Source organism: Periplaneta americana, chromosome 2 (assembly GCF_040183065.1).
Source record: "Periplaneta americana isolate PAMFEO1 chromosome 2, P.americana_PAMFEO1_priV1, whole genome shotgun sequence".
NCBI classification, from domain to species: Eukaryota; Metazoa; Arthropoda; class Insecta; order Blattodea; family Blattidae; genus Periplaneta; species Periplaneta americana.
The window spans coordinates 2,275,071-2,297,042 of NC_091118.1; the positions used below are offsets into that span (position 1 = coordinate 2,275,071).

A 21,972-nucleotide genomic window follows, 5' to 3' on the forward strand; every position below is an offset into this window, starting at 1 on the left:
TTCACGCTAATTTGATCATTCAGTAGTTGCGAAATCTGTCAAAGTGCCATTCTATGAGAGTAGAAACATCTGAGAAACAGAGGAGAGAGCCTATGAGTCGGACAGTGCTGTTCTCTTGTTTCATAAATTGCCAAAGCTTGCTAATTTACAAACATGGCACTGATTAAACTATTTTATTTTTCTGAATATAGGATATAGGGATTTAACATAGCCATAAGACCTATGTGTAAAAACAATGAACAAATAACTTAATCAGTAGCCATGTCTAGAAATTAGCAGGCTTTGTAAAATAAGAGAACATCATTTATGGTTGCCAAGACAAAGTCTGATGTTTTCTTCTCCCAGAATGGAGATCTACAGTGAAACGGAAAAGGCAAGGAAGTAATATAAGGAAGGCCGGCAACCTAATTGCATAATCGAACAGGTTTACCAGTGGTCCACGACTTGAGAACTAACAGTATACGCTATGACAGTGCGTGGGAGGCATAGAGGTAGTGTTCCAAGCTTTCATGACCACTAGAATGGCGTGGTGTGGTGTGGTCAGCACCACGCCCCAACTTTTACCCCTAAGGAAGACCCGGTAATCAATTTGCTAGGAGGCAGAGTAGAACCTTGGGACTGTTCTGGAAATTTAAAAAAATCTGCACTGTATCAGGGATACACTGACATAAAATACGTCACCCACTTTCGGGAGTGAAACTACCGTACAGTTTGCATTGGTTTGAGTGTTTTATTTTGTTTTGGTTTAGAAGTGGAGAGTAAATAATGAAGTGCATGTAATTACCTCTTCATATGAAGCGACATTCCGAAATTAGTCCCAGCTACAACTTTTTTTTTTTTTTTGTAATGTTCATTCAAAGTATATCGTACGTGTATATTACCATGACTACAAATCAAACAAGTGGTCGCAGAGGTCTGTAGCTGGTTACGATGTCAAGATATTACTGAGAGAGGCTGTGTTGCATGGCTAATTTTATACGCAACTTATGCACCTTGTAGTGAGAGGAATTGGCATCACTGCGCCTGGTTACACAAGTTACGGTAGGCCTACCTACTAATAACATTAGTATTCGGCTGTGGCTCATAGTGCTGTTACAGAAGTGTTTGAAATTCTACCGTCGCACTAGGGATCTCAGACCGGGTGTTCATTCTAGATGCGAACAAAGAATTATTTCACGTCAGATATACTGATACCTAATTACTTGTCAGCCCGGTTTGCTCAGTTACTATAGCGCTGGCTGGCCTATATGTCCGAGGTTGCGGGTTCGATCCCGGGGCAGGTCGATGACATTTAAATGTGCTTAACTGCAACACGCTCATGTCAGTAGATTTACTGGCATGTAAAAGAACTCCTGCCGGACAAAATTCCGGCGACGCTGATATAACCTCGGCAGTTGCGAGCGTCGTTAAATAAACATTACATTTTAACCTAATTACTTAAATAAATGCGCGCAATGTGAAAAATAACATTTTTCTGCGCCGAATGCAGTCTCCCTTGCTGCACAGCATGTAGTGGTGTCTGACGTAAGGACCGTTACAGGAATTACAGTTCTGGAAGTTTTGACGAGATATATCTCGCTTCCAACCGGACTTGAACCCAGGACCTTCCAGCCTGTAGCTACACCGATTAGTTATCAGAGTTCCTAATAGATGTCGGTTTGAAGGTGCAAAATTCGTAATATGTGGAGACAACCGCCATCTGGATTGCATATATTACAATCGAGACGGCGGTGGTGGAGACGTAAACACAGATTGCGTTTTGCTCCCACCTCATGTTCACATTGTGCGCTTTTCTTCATAAAGAGGAAACAAAATATCGCGACGGAAGGGTTTCTGTCCTGATCTGTTTTGTATCTGTTAATAGATTCTTCACGTTTCCAATATTAGAATATGGATGAATATTTGGAGTATGTATCCCAAGTGGTGGTAAGTGATATAGGTACAGAACTGTGAATAACTATTTGCGAAATTCAATTGTCTTTCTTGTACGACAAATTTGTTTGGTTATGTGTAGAGACCGATACAAGATTAAACGAGCGTTGAGGGACTTCCGCCGATTTTGGAATTAGACACCGACCCACTTAGGTTAATTTCAATTAAGAAACACGCCAAACGAATTATCTTTGCACCAAAAACGGATGCTCCCTGGACCAAATGATCGTATTTTATAATTATTTGAATGCAGCAGAAGTCAGAAGTCTGCGGAAGTCTGTCAACGCTCGTTTCACCCTATATTTAATATGCTACGAAGTAAAAGACAAATCTGCACAATTAAACAATTTTCAGTATCATGAAATTCTTATCATGCGTCTGTCCACTCGTTAGTTCACTGCCCCGGATAATAAGTTTCTCTTTTACTTGGCCTCTTCCTGAAATTAGATAATTTTCCTCTTTCTGTTGCAGACTGCCTTGCACAGGTACGCTGCAGTCAGGGTCGTCATGGGCAACGAGTCGTGCGACCTGGACTCGTGCATCTCGGCCTTGGTGTACGCATACCTGCTCCACAGCGAGGTCGAACCCAGCACGGCTGTTATTCCACTGCTCAACATCCTGCAGAGGGAGCTGCCTGTGAGGACAGAAGTCACGTATTTCCTCAGGAAGAACGGCATACCGTTAGATCGTCTTGTCTTCCGGTTGAGTATGTGTGGAGGCTCGCCATTGTGTAGCTTTCTGATGTCTGCCACATGTGAGCTAAAGAAATTCCTAGCATAAACAATTCATAATTGAGTACGAGATATGAGTATGGAGAAATTTTAGTAATTCTGTTTTCAACTATTTCTCTTAATATATATTATTTAATGTACCGAAGTAATATGATATTTCCATGCAGATATTCTGCGTCATCATACGATGGAAGAGTAATGGAACGGAGAAAAATTCTCTCCGGCGCCGGGATTTGAACCCGGGTTTTCAGCTCTACGTGCTACACCGGATACCACCCCAGCGCCGGTGGGTTCCCTCTAGTGGCCGCCCTCTGCACTATGTCATAGATGTCTATGAACGAAGGACTGAAGTCCACACATGTGCTGAGGTGCACTCGTTATGAGTGACTAGTTGGCCGGGATCCGGCGGAATAAGCGCCGTCTTAAATCACAAGTGATTTACGCATATCATATATATATTATTTAATGTACCGAAGTACATATGATATTTCCATGCAGATATTTTGCGTAATCATACGATGAAAGAGTAATGGAAGGGAGAAAAATTCTCTCCAACGCCGGAGTGGTATCCGGTGTAGCTTAGTGGGTAAAGCATCAGCACGTAGAGCTGAAAACCCGGGTTCAAATCCCGGCACCGGAGAGAATTTTCCTCTGTTCCATTACTCTTTCATCGCATTTCTCTTAAGGTTATTAAACAGTGACCGTAATACAAAAGTAGTGAACTCCTTTTTCTTTTAAGAAAAACAGCTGAGACCAACGGAGGAGAAAGTGTGTGCTTATAAATCCCTTGAGATGTAATCTAATTTTCTAGGATAACTAAGTACTACCATATGTACTGAATTTGATTACCCTGGTTCCTCATAAGTATTAAATGCTGGTTTATTTGCTCTAACTGAACTGTGCAGTCATTAGTTGTAACACTGTACTATGTGAATAATTTCGAAGGAAAACATTGTTCCGGGGCCGGCTATTGAAACGTACCAATGCTCTACCAACTGGTACGTTTAACCCGACCCCGGAACAATTTTTCCCTCGAAATTATTCAAATCAACTCTACAGGGAGTTACACCTGAAAGCTTGATTTGCACTGCACTGTGTGTTTATAAAATGATCAGAGCGTTTCCTTCAGATAATCACACTTGTATCATCTACAAATGAGATTATTTGGGACAAGTTGTTCATGGTTGACGCTAATGATACAAAGGACATCTATGCAGATCGTAAAAGTGTTCGCTGTTAATAAATGTCCGCTGTTCAGACACAGCTTGGAATGATACACACAATGAAAAACTAGTATAGTATTAATTTAAGCAAAAAATTGGTTTTGTGTTTATTTTAATATGTAATAAAATGTGCATGGTGTTCATTTATTGTATGCAGATCACATGCGTTTGGTAAATACATTGTATTCTTTTTACATTCAGGAACAAAATAGACTGTCAGGTATTTAAATCCACACATTTATTTCTGATGAGAAATTTTATTAAAAGTTCTTTTATTAACTCTTTGTGGATAGATTCAGATGGTTTGAAATAATCTGTTATTTCCTGTGAACCGTGAATGTGAAGATGTTAATGTGGTTCATTTCTGATTGCAGCGACACGATAGAGCTGAAGGGTCTGCTGGAGTCAGGCCAGCTTGAGCTGACGCTGGTGGATCACCACGTGTTGTCCTCAGAGACCCAGGGCCTGCGTGGAGCCGTTGTTGAGGTCGTTGACCACCACCCGCAGGATCCAGCATGGCACTGGACAGAGCAGAATGTGATCCTGACCACGGTGGGGTCGTGCGCCACTCTGGTTGCGAACCAAGTGTTGACACGCCGCCCACATCTGCTGGATGCCCAGGTAGCTGCGCTGCTCTATGGTGAGTGAGTTCAACAAGATAATAGCCTTGGTTCAAAGCCAGCTCAAGGAAGTAATATGCATCCACTCAGCATGATGTGGTGAGGTCCGGACGGCAAGAGAACTCTACCTTCCTCTTTGAATTCATGACTGCACCTCGCTGTATCATATTCATCTTTGTCTTATGAAATGGAGATCCTGTGGGTCTCTAAGAGGGCCTGACATATATTGCTATTATAGATCTTGCCTATATTATTTTTTTTATTTTATCCACTTATTTAATTATGTATTTATACTTTAATAATTGTTTATGTATTTACATTTTTTTCACTTGTATTTATCCATTTGTGAATATGTTTATATTTTTACAATATATATTTTATATTCGTTTACTTATTTATGTCCCGCGCCGTGGCATCGTGGTCTAAGGCATCCTGCCAAGGACTCGCGTTACAGAATGCGCGCTGGTTCGATTCCTCATGGGAGATGAAATTTCGGCCAGTGTATGGGACCGTGCCCACCCAGCATCGTGATGCACTTGGGGAGCTACGATAGGTAGTGAAATCTGGTTGTGAATGCCAGCTATAATGGCTCGGGGGATCATCGTGCTAACCACACGATACCTCCATTGTGGTTGGATGATCGTTCACCTCTGCTTCGGCATGTGGGCGTGAGGCCAGCAGCCGGCTGGTCGGTCTAGGGCCTTCACGGGCTGTAGCGCTACGGATTATTATTATTTTATTATTATTATTATTATTATTATCATTATTATTATTACTTATTTATTTATGTAAGTAGCTATTTATTGTATTTTGCTCACGAATTTCTACACATGTATGTACTTATCCTTGCAATTGAGTGCTTGTTCAAGTGTATATTGCTTATTATATCTACAATAAATTGAGTTATAATCAAGATGCATGATTAGAATTAATAGTTCAGCTGTTGCAGTTGACCTGCCAATGGTAGCTGTGCCCAACAGTTAAGTAATGGATGACTTACTTGTTTAGTTTTTATACGAGGTGTTCCAAAATTAATCCACAATTGCAATTAAAATTGAATGGGGAGTTTTCAACAAGAAGCTCAGATGCATCAAACCTTCTTTACAAAGAAGCCCACACCTGTGGAGTAATGGTGAGAGCATCTGGCTGTGAAACCAGGTGGCCCGGGTTCGAATCCTGGTCGGGGCAAGTTACCTGGTTGGGGTTTTTTCCTGGGTTTTCCCTCAACCCAATATGAGCAAATGCTGGGTAACTTTCGGTGCTGGACCCCGGACTCATTTCACCGGCATTATCACCTTCATCTCATTCAGACGCTAAATAACCAGAGATGTTGATACAGCGTCGTAAAATAACCCAATAAAAAAAATAAAATAAATTTACAAAGGAATATTTTTGCGACTATTGTCCGAGTTATGACGTCATCGAGAACATTTGTAAATGACACCCTATAATTCTTTTTTTTTCTTTCTTTTCTATATCATCTGAAACAGCAAATTATTATGTAATACTTCATTTTGTTTTATACAGAACATGGAAACAATTTTATTCTTGAAACATTTTGTTAGTCCCTGTGTTCTGAAAACAGTTTTATTGACGAAATCAGAATAACACAGGATGTTCTTACCAGGAACTAATCTTTTTATGTCTTTGAAATATCCATGTTCTCTGAATTTCGCTTCTATTCTACTCACAGCTGACTGAGAGATAGATTAACCGATTTGGATGAAAAGTGTGCATAGCTCTTATTGTGTTTGTCTTCTATCACCAAAGCCTATCATGTATCATCGTCAGAATCTCAATTCTCTCATTTCCTGTTAAGAACATCTTGTTTTATGTTGATTTCATCGAAAAACCGGATTCATAACACAGGGACCAGCAAAATGTATCAGCAATAAAGTTGTCACCATAGTAACCGCAGCCATACTTCCTCTGTTACTTACTTACTTACAAATTGCTTTTAAGGAACCCGAAGGTTCATTGCCGCCCTCACATAAGCCCGCCATCGGTCCCTATCCTGTGTAAGATTAAGCCAGTCTCTATCATCATACCCCACCTCCCTCAAATCCATTTTAATATTATCCTCCCATCTACGTCTTGGCCTCCCTAAAGGTCTTTTTCCCTCCGATCTCCCAACTAACACTCTATATGCATTTCTGGATACCCAAAAAAAAAAAAAAAATGCTCTTTCAGAAATCGATGGCCCAGTTCAAAACAAAAACAACTCACCATTTTAAGTTTTGAGAAGCCTTAATTTTAGAGTTTCATGTTGCTGTTAATTACTCTAATTCGAAACTTACAGTTTATATAAAACATCATTAACAGAATTTGGAGTCATTTCAATGATCCTGTGACTTTTACAGCAACATACTTACTTACTGGCTTTTAAGGAACCCGGAGGTTCATTGCCGCCCTCACATAAGCCCGCCATTGGTCCCTATCCTGAGCAAGATTAATCCAGTCTCTATCATCATATCCCACCTCCCTCAAATACATTTTAATATTATCTTCCCACCTACGTCTCGGCCTCTCCAAAGGTCTTTTTCCCTCCGGCCTCCCAACTAACACTCTATATGCATTTCTGGATTCGCCCATACGTGCTACATGCCCTGCCCATCTCAAACGTCTGGATTTAATGTTCCTAATTATGTCAGGTGAAGAATACAATGCGTGCAGTTCTGTGTTGTGTAACTTTCTCCATTCTCCTGTAACTTCATCCCTCTTAGCCCCAAATATTTTCCTAAGAACTTTATTCTTAAACACCCTTAATCTCTGTTCCTCTCTCAAAGGGCAACATAAAACTTTAAAATGCAAGTTTCTGAAAACTTAAAATTTTGAGTTGTTTCTCTTTTGAACTGGCCGTCATGATGATATAAAAAATATAGTGTTATTTCAAAATTTTCTCGATGACGTCATATCTTGCACAACAGTAGTCGTAAAAATATTTTGTTGCTATAAAAATGTTTCTTTCGAAGTACAGGGTTTGTTACGTCTGAGCTTTCAGCCTAAAATTCTCTCATTCAATTTTAATTTCAATAAAATTATGCGTTACTTCTGAAAGATCCCGCATGTGGTGTATAATGAGTGTTGTTGTTGCAGGCCCCATTGTGCTGGACACGGCATGTTTCTCTGCAGCAGCGGAACGCACCACAGAGCTGGACCTCCAGGTGGTGGCACAGCTGGAGGCTAGGGGCGCTGGCTCCCAGAAATGGGAAGAATTGTTCTCGGAGCTGCTGGCGGCCCGATCAGATGTGAGCGCCCTGTCTCCGGGCCAGTTGCTGCTCAAGGACATGAAGGTGGCGTCTGGGATCCCAGTGCCCGGCCTGCCCATCCTGGTGAGGGTGAGCGTCTTCAGAACCGATTCCATTCTTTGTTATCTTGGCAGTGACGCTGCTCTGTTTTATAATCCAGAAGACAGTAATCGGTCTTGGGCCTCAGTATTCATGTCAAGGTGCAGATTCTGCAGTCTGTCTTCACTCTGGGAACTGTTAATGGCTGAATAACAAAATGGCAGCAATACTTTCATCTTATATGAATTATGTCTACATAAGTAACCCCATGATTAAGTATAATTTTCTGTTTCTTTTAACATTTAACGTCTTCTTCATAGAAAGTCTACATTTGAATTACACATTGAACCAATACATTTTCCACTATAACTTTGGCACAAATTGACCGAATCAAGTAAACTGGGGCTCAACATAATGTGTAACATCCCATTAGGTCTCGAGATATTTCAGTTTAAGTAAAAGCTAAACAGTTATGCCAATTATTTTAATATATAGATTGCTACCCTTGCACACACTGTTCTTCTACCAACTCTCTGTTAGATTTCAAAGTGAATTCTGCACATGCTTCAAATCATTTGCAGGAATCTCACTGTTTTTTTTTTAAATATATTTTTAATTTAGGTTGTTACTCAAGTGAAGTGGGTAGACATTAGATACACATACATAAATCACATTGCTACATACTACGCTTTTGCCATTATCAGTGACATCACAGTTTAATTTATATAGCCATACATAATCATCATTTCATGTAAAGAGCCATTCTCACATATTTAAATTTGTCAGCAAAGCTATTAAAATCATTTCTTAATCACTTATTACATCTATTTTCAATACCTGTGCTTTTCTTTCCTCATTTCTATGCCTTCTCTTCCAGAATTTGGGTTATGTTATGTTTTCTTGTACTGAGTTACGGGGCATCGCATTGTTCAGGATACCTGAGAAGTAATTTCATAAGTGTCTATAATAATTGTCATAAAGAATCGCATCTTTATCGTCAAAGTGGTTGAGGCACACAGCTATGGAAAAGATAGAAGTCGAATCTTTTCCATGTATTGCACCAATCCATGCTTCTCTTCTATTTTAATCTTTGGGGAATGAAAATGTTGTTACAAGCTTGCCTGATCGCACTTAGACTTGCATTCTGGAACACAACATCGTTTAGGCATCTATGAAATCCTTAAATTTTAACAGTACAAATACGTTTAAAATGAAATGTGAACATTTTTGGGTTCATTTAATTCATTTGCAGTGTTCTATCTAAGGACAGGTCTCTCACTGCAAACCCAGCATTCTCTAATATTTCCTATTTTCTGCATTTTTAGGTTAGGTAAGTTAAATAAATATGAAAAACGATTATAGTATGACTTGAGGCTTTCCCAGCGTTTCTTCTCAGGTTCTCAGACAGGTGAGTTGGAGATTAGCTTCCAAGCTTTCGACGGCTAGCTCTGCCATCTTCTTCAGGGATGAAGTGATGTGGGCCCATGCAGTCAGTAGACATGGCTAGACATGGTCCCACGACACTAACTTCATTTCCTGAAGAAGATAGCAGAGCCAGGCATTGAAAGCTTGGAAGCAAATCCCCAACTCACCTGGCTGAGAACCTGATTATAGTAATTCTTACCGTTATATTTTTCTCATAACGGTAAAAACAAAAACAGCTGTTAAAAACTCCTTCAAAAAGTTAATGTTACTTTAAATTAAAGTCTAATTACGATCTTCGATTATTCTCCTGCACTTGACTTTAAACTCCAGCTGAGAGACTAACTCAGGCCAATGTTGCCAATTCTAACAACAGCACGGATTGCAAATCAAGTTTTCAGGTATAACTCCCTGTAAAGTTGATTTGAATAATTTCGAGGGAAAAATTGTTGAACCCGAGACCTTTGGTTAAATGTACCAACTGAGCTTCCAGACACAGATCCATTTATTCAACAGCATGGATTGTTAATCTAAGATTGCTGTGTCCACACCTGTGGAGTAACGGTTAACGCGTCTGGCCATTAAACCAGGTTCGATTCCCAGTTGGGGCAAGTTACCTGATTGAGGTTTTTCCAGAGTTTTCCCTCAACTCAATATGAGCGAATGCTGGTTAACTTTCGGTGCTGGACCCCGGACTCATTTCACCAGCATTATCTCCTTCACCTCATTCAGACGCTAAATAGCCTGAGATTTTGATAAAACGTCGTAAAATAACCTACTAAAAAAAGATGACTGTGCAGTCACGAAGCTATCGCCATTTTCGTAATAAGCATTGCTGGCATAAGCATATTGTGCAGCACTCCCGTTCTCATCCGGCATACAGTTCTGAACACAGCAAGAATGTTCGCAGCCAAACCCAATTAAGTTTAGCTGGGATAAGTCGAGGTTTAAAATGGCTCAATTTTTTTCGATTTTGGTCCATTTTGTACTGCTTCTCTCAACATTTATATAGAAAGAAACCTACTTTATACGCAACTGTAATTTCATCCTTTGTTTTCCCAATAAAGATCTCAGCCTCTTAAATTTAGTTTCGCTCATTAGTGTGTGTTACTGTAGCAGGTGTAATTCGTGTGCCTTTATTCTATGTTTATAGTTTGATTTTTGTGTTCGTGTCGAAGACAAGGCCTGATAGCCTTAATTATATCAAAATAAATAAATCATTATCTGATATGCTGATACATGGAATTTCATTTGTCCCATTTTTAGGCCAAAAGGGGAGATGTGCAATACTTTTTCCAAAACGAAACTAAAAAGTAGTGGTGACAGTGTCACCTGCTTGCTGTACTAACTGGAAAACTTTCTGACTACTTCTTACGTTTTGTCTCTGCAATGGACAATCTTGTGACATTAGTCAGTTTCTCAGGAAGTCCACTCACTTGTGGTGCATGTGCTCTTGTTATGCTATCATAATATACTTTTGAAAAGTCTACAAACATAAGACACACTTCCTTATTGAATTCTCAGTGATTTGACATTATTTGAGTATGAATATTTGGTATTTGTAGATTTCTCCTCCATTAATTTAACTTCATAGTCCAGTGCTCTCTGCGATATATGACTTCAATTTTCTTGACACAGTTTGTGTAAAAAATGTTTAATGGTGTAGACAACAAAGCAATTCCCCTGTCATTTTCATATCTTAGTTTACCTTCTTTCTTGAATATTAACACTATGATGGCTTCTCCCCAAGTTTTCTTGTAAGGTTTCTCTCTGCCAAATGCCTAATATCAGTTCATGTAATTGTCGGTATAGTTCCCTTCGACCATGTTTTAACAGTTCTCAAACAATCCTTTCAGTGGCGGCTCCTGCGTATTTCTTAAGAGGAGGAAAGAAGGTAACAGCACGAAATTACACCTCCTTGAATGAAACATGCTACAAATTAGCCTACATGCATACATGTAATACCAGGTAGTGTTGGGGTTGGCCTTCCCTTCTGTATAGCAATAATCTGTTCTTGTAAACTGAGTTTCCTAAATTGTCCAAAATATATAATGTTTTCACTTCCATTCATTGTTGAATAATTGCACAAATTAACAATTACAAGGAAATTCACAACCTCGTAGCATTTTTGAGCACACTACAGCATCACACGTGTTGGAAGAGACCAGCTACTAACTCGTAACTGGAACCGTTTTACGTAAATGGGAATGGGAAATAATCTGAGGAAAGCGAGAACACTGCACCCACCCACGTGGCCTGTGTTGCCACATGTACATTTTACAAGTTCAGTATCACATGCTTTTGAAGAATGTCAATTCTTGTAAAGTCATACTATCATTATTGTTCAAAGCTGCCCTTGGCCGATTTTTTATGTTAAAAATAATCTAGTTTGGAGTACCTACTTACTTTCAATTTCAAATATATTGCACAAAACTGATAACTTGGCTGTTGCCCTGTCTAGTAGACAATGAATGGAAGTGAATTTCAGGGGCCAAAAAGATCTGTGATACTAAGGTAGAACTACTTCCTCCTTGTTTTATATAAACCCGACTTTAACTTTCAATTATCCATGAAAGTTTCAAATCATGAATAGTAGCCTATATAAAGTGCAATCAATGATATTTTTATTTATAATTAAAAAAATAAAAGTTTACATGGTGTCTTTCATAGCGTTGCGTTAAAACTGTTTTTGTTGTCTCTCCTCCTAGATGTGTTATAGTCCGGTTAAATGCAACATCGTTAGATGGCAGCGGTAGCGAGCTTGCTGCACGACCAGTCGGTTTCTATTTCCCGCCCATGCGCTGATTCAGAGGAGGATCTCCTCCCTCTCCGTTCATTTACTTGCTTTAAAACTCTGCTTCTTTCTCTGGCCGCTAGCGCGCTGTTGTCTATGTGTGTTAACTGCAGTAGAGGAGGAATGAAGAGCCTTTCCTCCACACAAACAATCTCGCATCTTTCTCACAGTTTTCTAGCAGCACATGAGCGTGCGTAGTTTAAAACTCGATCAACCGAAGTTTTCTTATAGCTGTAAACTTAAAAGTTATCAAATCTTCTTTGAATTTCAAGGCACATATTTTATTTGGTATTTACTTTCAAAAGAAGAAAAATTTGAGGAGGACGTTCCTCCCTTCCCTCCCCCGAGGAACCGCCACTGAATCCTTTCTTCTCCCTGTGCTCTGTGATATTTTACTTCAACATCCAACAATTCTGGGTCTTCAGCAGCCCGTTGTTCATAATTTGGTTTCTCTTCTGTATTAGACACAGAAGCAAGGTTTCTGCAGCTTCTGTTTATCCAACACAAATTACCATTTTCATTCTTAACCCTGTTAGACATGTGTCAGGTCCACACCTGTAGAGTAACAGCGCTTCTGGCCACGAAACCAGGTGACCCGGGTTCGAATCTCGGTCAGGGCAAGTTACCTGGTTGAGGTTTTTTCCGGGATTTTTCCTCAGTCCAATTTGAGCAAATGTTGTTGTTGTTTTCTAATGCCAGGCGTTTGACAATAAAGTCATTTGACCTCTTGCACTCCAATATTTTTCAAAGATATTGTCATGACCAGCCACTGAAGCACAGATTTTGAGGTGTTCCGAATCCATTTCTTGGTTTGAGTTGCACAATGGGCAGTTAGGGGACTGATATATTCCAATTCTATGCAGGTGTTTGGCCAAACAATCATGGCCTGTTGCCAATCTAAATGCAGCTACAGACGATTTTCGTGGTAAATCGGGAATCAACTGTGGATTTTGATGCAGAGAGTTCCATTTTTTCCCTTGAGATTGTGTTATCAAATTTTGTTTGTTGAAGTCTAAGTATGTAGATTTAATAAATCTCTTCACAGAGTAATACGTAGATTTAGTAACAGGTCTGTAAGTAGCAGTGCTGCCCTTCTTTGCTAAAGCATCCGCATTCTCGTTTCCCAGGATTCCACAGTGGGATGGTATCCATTGGAATACAATTCTTTTATTGAGTGATATTAATTGAGAGAGCATTTTAGTTATTTCTGCTGTTTGAGATGAAGGTGTGTGTCTAGAAACTACATTCAGTACGTAATACACATTTAATTGTTTATGTTACTTCATAATATTGATTGTGCTTCCTGGCTGGTAGGCTGATCAGCAGGTTGGGTTCACTCCGATGTTTTCTTAACTGTGTGATGCTAATCTTACCTCACTACCAAAGCTAGATAATGTCGCATTTCATACAGCATCATTGAATAACAAATAATTACACATTATTTTCGTATACTATGCAATACTTTGTAAGTTTAGTTATCCGTTTATTGATTCATGAATTTGCCTATTTATTGCACTTGTTTTTGTGTAAATTTTGCAACATACGGCATCGTGAAGCCTGTGAATTGTGATATTGCAGGAGTTCTTGACACGCCCCAACGTCATGGAAGCCTTGAAGGAGTTTTGTGCAGAAATGCAAACGAACATCGTAGTAGTGATGGGTCTTCACATAGAGGGCGGCGTGATACAGAGAGACATCGCTGTGTTCCATGTTGCAGCACCAGAGGCAGCTCACAAGGTAATTTTATGGTCCTTGTTTGTCTGAAGAAGATGTTAAATATAAAATATGTATTAACTTAGTTATTTCGTGGTGTGAAACTGCAGGGTTTTTGCACTATGTCGCACCCTTGTGAACTTGTACGTTAAGTCACCAAGTTATATTTGCCCCTGATGTGATAATGTTGTTCTTTTACTCCCACCTATTTAAAATATTTTATTGATTACACTGGTAATATCTGTAGGCAGTACTCCACTACATTGCTGTATTCTTATATTTTTTCAATAGCTTTAGTTATCTTTAATTTTCGGTGTCCAAAATATCTCTTATTGGGAAGTATGCCTACGGCTTCCTTGGCTATGTCAGTTTGCTCCTTATTAGTACGAGTCCTGCGATCTGATGTAAAGAGCCAGCGGTCTGCAGCTGACCTTGAGGATTGTGAGAAAAGGCGAATTATGTATGCACAATTCAGAATTTAATTTGTATGCAATTAAATGATATATTGCCAGGAGTTGTACATAATTATGTACAAACGAGAACTACATATAAATAATGGATTGTGTATAACCGAGATACTACTGTATGTATGTATGTATAGTTGAACCATCGGATCTGTGCCCCCGTAAGATATGCGAACTGAACCCTAATTCCTTCTCAGCCTCAATAATTCATTTCTCTCCCTGCATTCCTATCTCTCTCCCTTTCTGTCCCCCACTACTCACAATTTTGGCCTTCTTGCAGGACTGTTTACAATATTTGCACTTGCAGTCCAGTGTTGTCAACTCAACATGAATACTGTAGCACGGAGTGGCAAAAGAAATATTATTAAGCAAGTACGTAATAGCATTTTGCGATGAAGAGAAACAAACAGGTCAGTATCTGTTTCCTATAATTCAGGCAACCAAAAGAGCAGCTGCTATCACAGGTGAGGCTTATTTTATTTCACTTGATTATGTATTAAAATTATTTACTTAACTAATACTAATAATACAACATTTTATGTAATTTATATAGAAATTTATAAATAAAATCAGGAGAGAGGGAGTCTGTGCAGGAGATGAAAAGCCAGAATCACCAGGGAAGAACAGACCAAGGTAACTTTTAATTATTGTAGATGATATGAACCGATGTATTTTAAGAAGAAAGATACAAGAAGTTTATACTGTTCAGAAAGAAGTTTCAACATTGAAGAAATTACTGAAGCTTGCGAGAGAAGCAATAATTTCCAAGGTTGGACAGAAAAACTACGGAAAGTGATTCGAGACACGGGATTTAGGTTTAAAAAATGTAGAAATACAAGATGTATTTTGATTGAAAGAAATAATATTGTAGCATGGAGGACCAGTTATTTATGACACTGTTTGACAGAAGTTTGGCAACAGCCCTATTCGGCAAGGTTCGTGGCCTGCTGTTTAATGTGGTGGGAGGAAAGCGGGTGGAATGGAGTGGGTACAGGCGTTAACTTTTTCAAGAACGACGACAGCACCGAAGGGGCACAGATCCGATGGTCCGACAATATGTATGTATGTATGTATTAATGAAATGATAATGCATCTTAGCAGGTGATAACATCAATATTCAACTTATATCTAAAATATTGATGTATTCATTCTGACTAAATGAAGGAGATGAACAAGATTGTTGTCTGTCTCCCTTTTTTATTCATAATTCATATTAATGCTGTCACAAAAGAATAGAAACCAACACACTATGGAAATATTTCCATCAATATAAATCGCATGCTGCATTTACAGTGATGTAGTTTGTACTCCTGGCATGCTCAGAGAAGCATTTTGCTTTTAATTTCTTATGAGAAGTTAAATTTTTAATGCTTTTTAGGTAAAAACAAATTAAATAAACTACAAATGTTACAGCAATAATTGTAGTTCATCTTGTTGGCAAGTATGGAAGACAGTCGCATGCAAAATTTTACTGCGGTTTCTTAAAAATTTGCTTCTTGTTCTTGTATTTCTGTGTTCATTTTAAAAATGATTTTTGATATTACGTATTTGTTTGTGGACTTCCAATTTCTGTTTTATATTGACTCCTCCTTTAACCTGTTGATTTGCTTGTTTGTGCTACTGCTGATCTACAAATAATGCCCATGGCTTGTCAGTATATCTTTTCATTAATAATCTTCCTCGTATGTAATCGTGAAAACTTTGTAACTAATTCAACAGTTCATAGCATAAATACACGTCAAAAATGACTTTCATACTCCATCGGCAAGTCTATCGTGCTATCAAAAAGGAGTGCGTTATATGGCAGTAAAAATTTTTAATAGCCTCCCTATCGATATAAAAAATGAAACTCAAAACATAAGATTATTTAGGGCCAGATTAAAGAAGTACCTAATTTCTCACGCCTTCTATTTTGTAGGTGAATTCATGACATTCAATAACGCTTCATGAAATTGACACTAAAACTTTGTGTTGTACTAGTAGACTATATTGTAAATCTCGTCTGTATATATTTCATCTAGACTGTGACTATAAATTAAGACTTTATAATAGTATTAAGTTTTTTGACTTGTTCCATATTCTAGCTGTAAGCAAGGTATGAATACCATGGAATGTTAATAAATACAATACAATAGAATCTGTTTGCTTGTTGCGTTAATTAACCTCGTTACGATTTGTGTTGATTTGTTTTTGTAATTGACAATGGCTTCTTTTGAATCTGAATATTTTACTACTTTTTGTCTGATGTTCAGTGAAGCTGTTTGCATTGCTGCTAGTGGTTTGCATGTTCACATGTGCTTATTTATGTTGTTAATGCTGTATTCAGTTCCTAAAGTAAAGCTATTGCTACATCAGTATAACCATTCTAGAATTGTGGAGCAATTAGATATTTTATGAGATCATTGCCAATGTTGGGCTTTGGAGTTCTGTGCTTAGCTTGGGGACAAGAACTCACCTCACTAATCAGGCACGTGGTGGAAATCCCCCAGTTCTCACTACATTGAATATGAAGTGACAGTGATCATCCACTGTACGCTCCTCGTGAGTGTGGGGCATTCGGACTAGAAGAAGAGTTGCAATGACTACCTGCACCACTGCATAGCATGTGTGTTGCAGGCCGTGTGCTTTGAAAAAGAGTGTGCTCATGTGGGCATCAACCTGATGATGAGAACTCTTCAGTCACCCCCACTGTGCTTTTTGTATAGTCGTTCAGTAAGTAAATAAGTCTGTGAGTGTTTTGCTAACGTTTTTGTTGCAGCTTGTCGAATGTCTGAAAAGCAGTACAGATCCCGTCCTGCAGCTAGAAGACGTCAGCAACCTGATTCCTGGCCTTCAGCTGTTCAAACAGTTGAATGTGAAGGCATCTCGTAAACAAGTCCTGCCTGTAGTCCGGGAGTGCGTAGTCAGCAAGCAATGATGTGAGTTCGCCAGTCGCATGTCATTAGGAAAGATGGGGCAACAGAAAACACCTGTAGGGTTGATCACGATGTCCTTCATGCATGGAATCAGTTACGGTATGTGTAATTCATACTCTGTACAGGAGGAAAGTAAAACCGATCACATCAAATTTGTGACATATAAAAGAATCATAGAAATGGAGGAAGACCACCTGAAATACAAAAACAGGGCAAGCAACGTGTGGTATCTGCTTACTGTAACACTCCACCCTTTATACAAATCTGGCTTTCAGGTAGTAGCTGCCTGTAAAGCAGGTTTGAATAACTTCAAGGAAAAATTGTTCTGGGGCCGGGTATCGATCCCGGAACCCTTCGCTTAGTGCACGAACGCTCTTCCGACTGAGCTATCCCTCAGAAGCGAAGGGTCCCGGGATCGATACCCGGCCCCGGAACAATTTTTCCTTGAAATTATTCACTCTACCCTTTGCATGATATGATCAATCACTCTTCTTAATGTATCCAGCTGTTTGCCGACAACATAAAGTCCACTGTAGTCAGGAGCAGGGTATTATATTCCAAAATATCAGGAAAGTTATTTCACACCATGTTCATCCTCCTCCAGTCTTGACACTGAATTGCTAGCTATTGATGCTGCTCTTCAGTGTGTTACTCAAATTCCTGAAAAATCTATTTGCATACTTACCGACTCAAGGGGGCTATATATAATGTAATTAAATATGTACCAAACCTATAAGCACATAGAATTATTCCAATTCAGAAACAACTAAGTAAACTAAAAGAACGCCAAAAGGAAATAACATTTCAATGGATACCTAGTCATTGTGGTATACCTGGAAACGAGAAAGTCGATGATATTGCAAAACAGGCAACATATTTGCAACCAAGACCTGTTCAAGTGATATCTCTATCCAGTGCTTTTGCTTCAGTAAAGTCTCATTTTACAAACCTATGGATCAACAATTGGCTCTCTTCTGACAAAGGACAAATTTTACAGTCTGTACAAAAGAAACCGAATGACCTGGAAATGTACAAAAACTTTGCATGATATGATAAATAAACAATAATTAATCTGTTCCTGTTTGGTATACTATATGTTTATACCGAGAGAAAGTGAATAACCCCGCAGATTTTCATGCTGTATGTAATACTGTATTGGTGGAAAGTCCATGGTTTTCTCAGAAAAAAATTTTTTTTTTTTCCCAAATATATAACACTCTCTTATTCGGTTACTATTCTGAGTAGGATCGTGATTTTCGTCCGTATTGATACAAATCCAATAAAGAATCATTTATCCCTTGGCGCATTTCAATAGTGTGGACGGTTTTTGTGTAAATTTAATTTTAAAACAAATAATTTGAAGCTACTGAATGATGCCACCAGATTACTTTCGTAGCCACAAGGGTAGTTTGCTAAGGCGACAGTTCTGACTTCGTTACATGTGTATTACGAGAAGAAAGAGTTGCCAGACTACTGAAACTTCCAACTTTATTTTCTGTATTTAATCACAAAATATAATACAGGTTTTCTATTGATTTACATGTACTCTGTCGTCCCTTCCAATGCACAGGGTTATTTCAGTTGCAGTCTGTGTACTAGAGTTGGGCAACATGATTCTTTTTCAGAAGTCTATTCCAACGATTCAATCACACATTACGAATCGATTCTAACGATTCGTTCACGATTCTTCCCAGTCTGCGATTCCAACTATTCTTTTGAATCGTCGCAAGACACTTTCCTTTGCAAACCACGCGTAGAACAAAAACGTTCTACATCTCTCGCATAGATGGCATAAGAGGTGAGACATTGGATTGTCTCTTTCTCATTGGCTGGAACCATTCAGTATGACCCAAGATAATGTCTCTAAATTATAATTTATCAACTGAACCTTATTACGAAGTACATTTTTTGCATTACATCTCTATTTAACTATGCAAATTTCAGGTTCGTGTTCATTATTTTCCATACTTAACAAATGCAGTACATTTTTTGATTTCACTCTCGCTCGGGAGCATTTGGCACGGTTCGGAAATGTCCGTTGACAGGTTACATCAAACAACTAATAGAATCGTGGGTTACGAAACCATGCCGATTCCTTACTATTCTTTTGAACGACGATTCGTTACGATTCTTTTGAACGACGATTCGTTGATACCATGAATCGATTCTTACAATTCTTTATTATTAGCTGTTCGAATGAACGATTCGTTCACGAATCGACCCAACTCTACTGTGTACTCGTTTAGGAACACGAGTTCATAATTGTATGAACAAGGTTCGGTTATAAATTCGTGTTTTATATTTAGGCATGATTTTACTTTCAGTTGTGTAATTTTTCCTCTGTATAATTGAGAACCGTTTTTGCAAAACTTGCTATCTGCAAAATTTGCGAAATTGAGATTTTGGTGGATTCGTTAACATAAAACAGGCCTCTACACGATGTTAAAGTTATCTCAGTGAAATTGAATTATTTCTCTTCATTGTAGTGTGGCAAAGTGTGATGGTTGCACCTATAACCTACTCGTCTCCATTCAGTTTTTTGTGTCTGCTGTAAAATTTAGTTTTTTCAGTTAGCAAGTTTTTTGCAAAAACGGTTCTCATTTACCCTCTTCACTCATATGCAAGCCCCATATTTTTTTCCAAATTTTGTCGTAAAACCATGCGTGGAGCCTATAGAAGAGATATTGTAAATAGAATGAGCCGGCAATGTGGTTCACTGCCTTGCCGAGGGAGCCAAAAAGGTTGATATATGAATCAAGATGGCGGCTATTTCTCCCTTTTGATTAAAGTAAATTTCATCCCCACTTCCACATTACCGGTATATTATGCCATAAAACTGTGCAATACTGTGTTTCAGAACAATAAAGTCTGAATTCCATATAATATGAAGCTGCTGTAGGAATCAGAGTTGTTTTCTGAAGCCTTACAACAGATGATGTTTGCTTCCAGGTATCCCGATATTGGACACGAACTGTAATTACGTGATGCAGATAAGATGAGTGTGAACAACCACTGTACTGACTTGTGCTGCATGGAAACTTTCAAACACCTAGTTCAGGAGTATGGTATCTTTCTTTTATTATTATTTTTTTCAACAAATGTAGGGCAGGACTTATACAGAAGTAAATATGGTATTCAGAAGTATATTTGTCGTAACACAGAATTTTCTGAACTGTTATGCTCCACAATTGAAGAACTCCCCGGAAAATGATGTAACATCAAATTCTTAAATTAAGTGATTTACGAGAAAAAGTAGTTTTGAAGCATTTATTTATAATAATAAATTATTGCATTCAATACCAAAATGAACTTTTATCTTGTTTAGTCAAATGGTTGTGGTAGTAAATAAAGGCATAATGAAATACGTCCCTAAAATTATTTTCCTTTATCATGAAACTTGAATTGCAGTGTTGTTGGTTACACCCTTATTCCAGGGAGGCCTTCAGTTATGCCCTTTATATTGTTCTAACTTGACCAATGTTTTGTTTTTCAAAGAAATTATGAAGCACATTAACTAGATTAAGCAGCTTATTTATCGTTGGTGTCTGTTGATTCACTCTGCGATGAACAATGAAGTTTGCTCTATTAGCAACTTCTGGGGAGTCTAAAATCCACAATATGAAGGGGAAGGACCTACAGGAATGGCCTAATATGTGTCAAAATTAACATTTTTGTATTATTATTATTTTTAGCCTAAAAATACTTCATAGTATTGACTTCATTTGAGCGAAATTTCAATGTCATTAGGAAGAAAATAATTACTTTTATTCCATTTTTAAATAGCCACTGCACTCCAGTGCCTTTGAATGTCCGGAGTCTGTTTATTTTACATTTTTCAACATATTTTAATATGTGATATCTCAGACTATAATAGAGATAATTCGGTAAAATTTTCAGAAGATATTCTTACATTATACATGAGTAATTCTGTAAGAGGAAATTGTCAAATTGCAAATTAAAGAATAAGTTAAAAATAGACTACAGTTTTTCTTTCTGTTCATAAAAATACAAAATGAAGATTAAAATTTCTAAAAATCATCGAACAAAATTGATTAGCAGTCTTTTAGCTTTCATTTAAGACAAGATTTGTGATTCTGTGATACTCTTGAGAGCAGATGTATCATTTACTTTATAATGCTGCATTTTTTATGTCTGTGATTGTACCATAAAGGGCAAAAGTGAAAATGTTGTATTTGAAAGGCTTCATACATTGATATGAAACTATGTTAGGAGAATAGAGGCTATACTTAAAATAATAAGAGAAAAGAGATTTCCTGTAGGTCCTTCCCCTTAAACAACAATTAAGTTGTTATTGTTTTTTTTAAATATGTTAAATGTAAGTTATAGGCACATTTGCCAAATGATGTTCCCAAGACTTGCCCCTCCCCTGGCTACGTCACTGCAACAGTGCATTGTATTCCACCAATTAACGTGGTACACAAACTGATATTAACAGCTGCTTCTGTTACAGATGACTGACAGTGTCCAGGCAGAAACAGTGACATTGGTAGCTCAGCAGATTTCTGTGAGTTGTATCACCATCATCATCATGGTCTGTTACGTCTCATCGTTTCCTTGGACTGTGGCTGACAGTGCAGTGTAACAGGGACCCCACATCTGAACCCCATGGCGTGTTCAAGTCTCATTATAAGTAAAAACTGAAGAAGAATTTTTATACTCAGGATTCAAAAGCTTGACTTGACAATGAAAATGAGTGTGGTGTGTTTATTGCAGTGAATACAGCTTAAATATTTCTAGGCCTGTTCTAATAAGGAAAGACATTTGTAAAGTTGCCTCTGTATTTTGTGTCTCAAATGTTGTACAGTGAATTTCAGTTCAAATTAAAACATGTAATTAGTTAGTTTGCTTCA

General features: G+C 38.2%; 1 protein-coding gene across 8 annotated transcripts; it reads left to right on the forward strand.

Moving 5' to 3' along the window:
- Positions 1-1,743: 1,743 nt before the first annotated feature.
- On the forward strand, positions 1,744-21,972 carry LOC138711819 (exopolyphosphatase PRUNE1-like). 8 transcript variants are annotated; one of them, XM_069843102.1, is made up of 8 exons: positions 1,752-1,926; positions 2,404-2,633; positions 4,261-4,526; positions 7,603-7,838; positions 13,588-13,746; positions 16,945-17,104; positions 20,051-20,161; positions 21,573-21,972. In XM_069843102.1, exons 1-6 carry the CDS (start codon positions 1,891-1,893, stop codon positions 17,101-17,103), a joined length of 1,086 nt encoding a protein of 361 aa, XP_069699203.1. In that variant the 5' UTR covers positions 1,752-1,890; the 3' UTR covers position 17,104; positions 20,051-20,161; positions 21,573-21,972. The 8 variants fall into 8 exon arrangements, with proteins under 8 accessions (XP_069699215.1, XP_069699203.1, XP_069699183.1 ...); XM_069843082.1 differs by having other exon boundaries at positions 1,753-1,926; positions 7,603-7,844; positions 20,051-20,166; XM_069843076.1 differs by having other exon boundaries at positions 1,753-1,926; positions 7,603-7,844.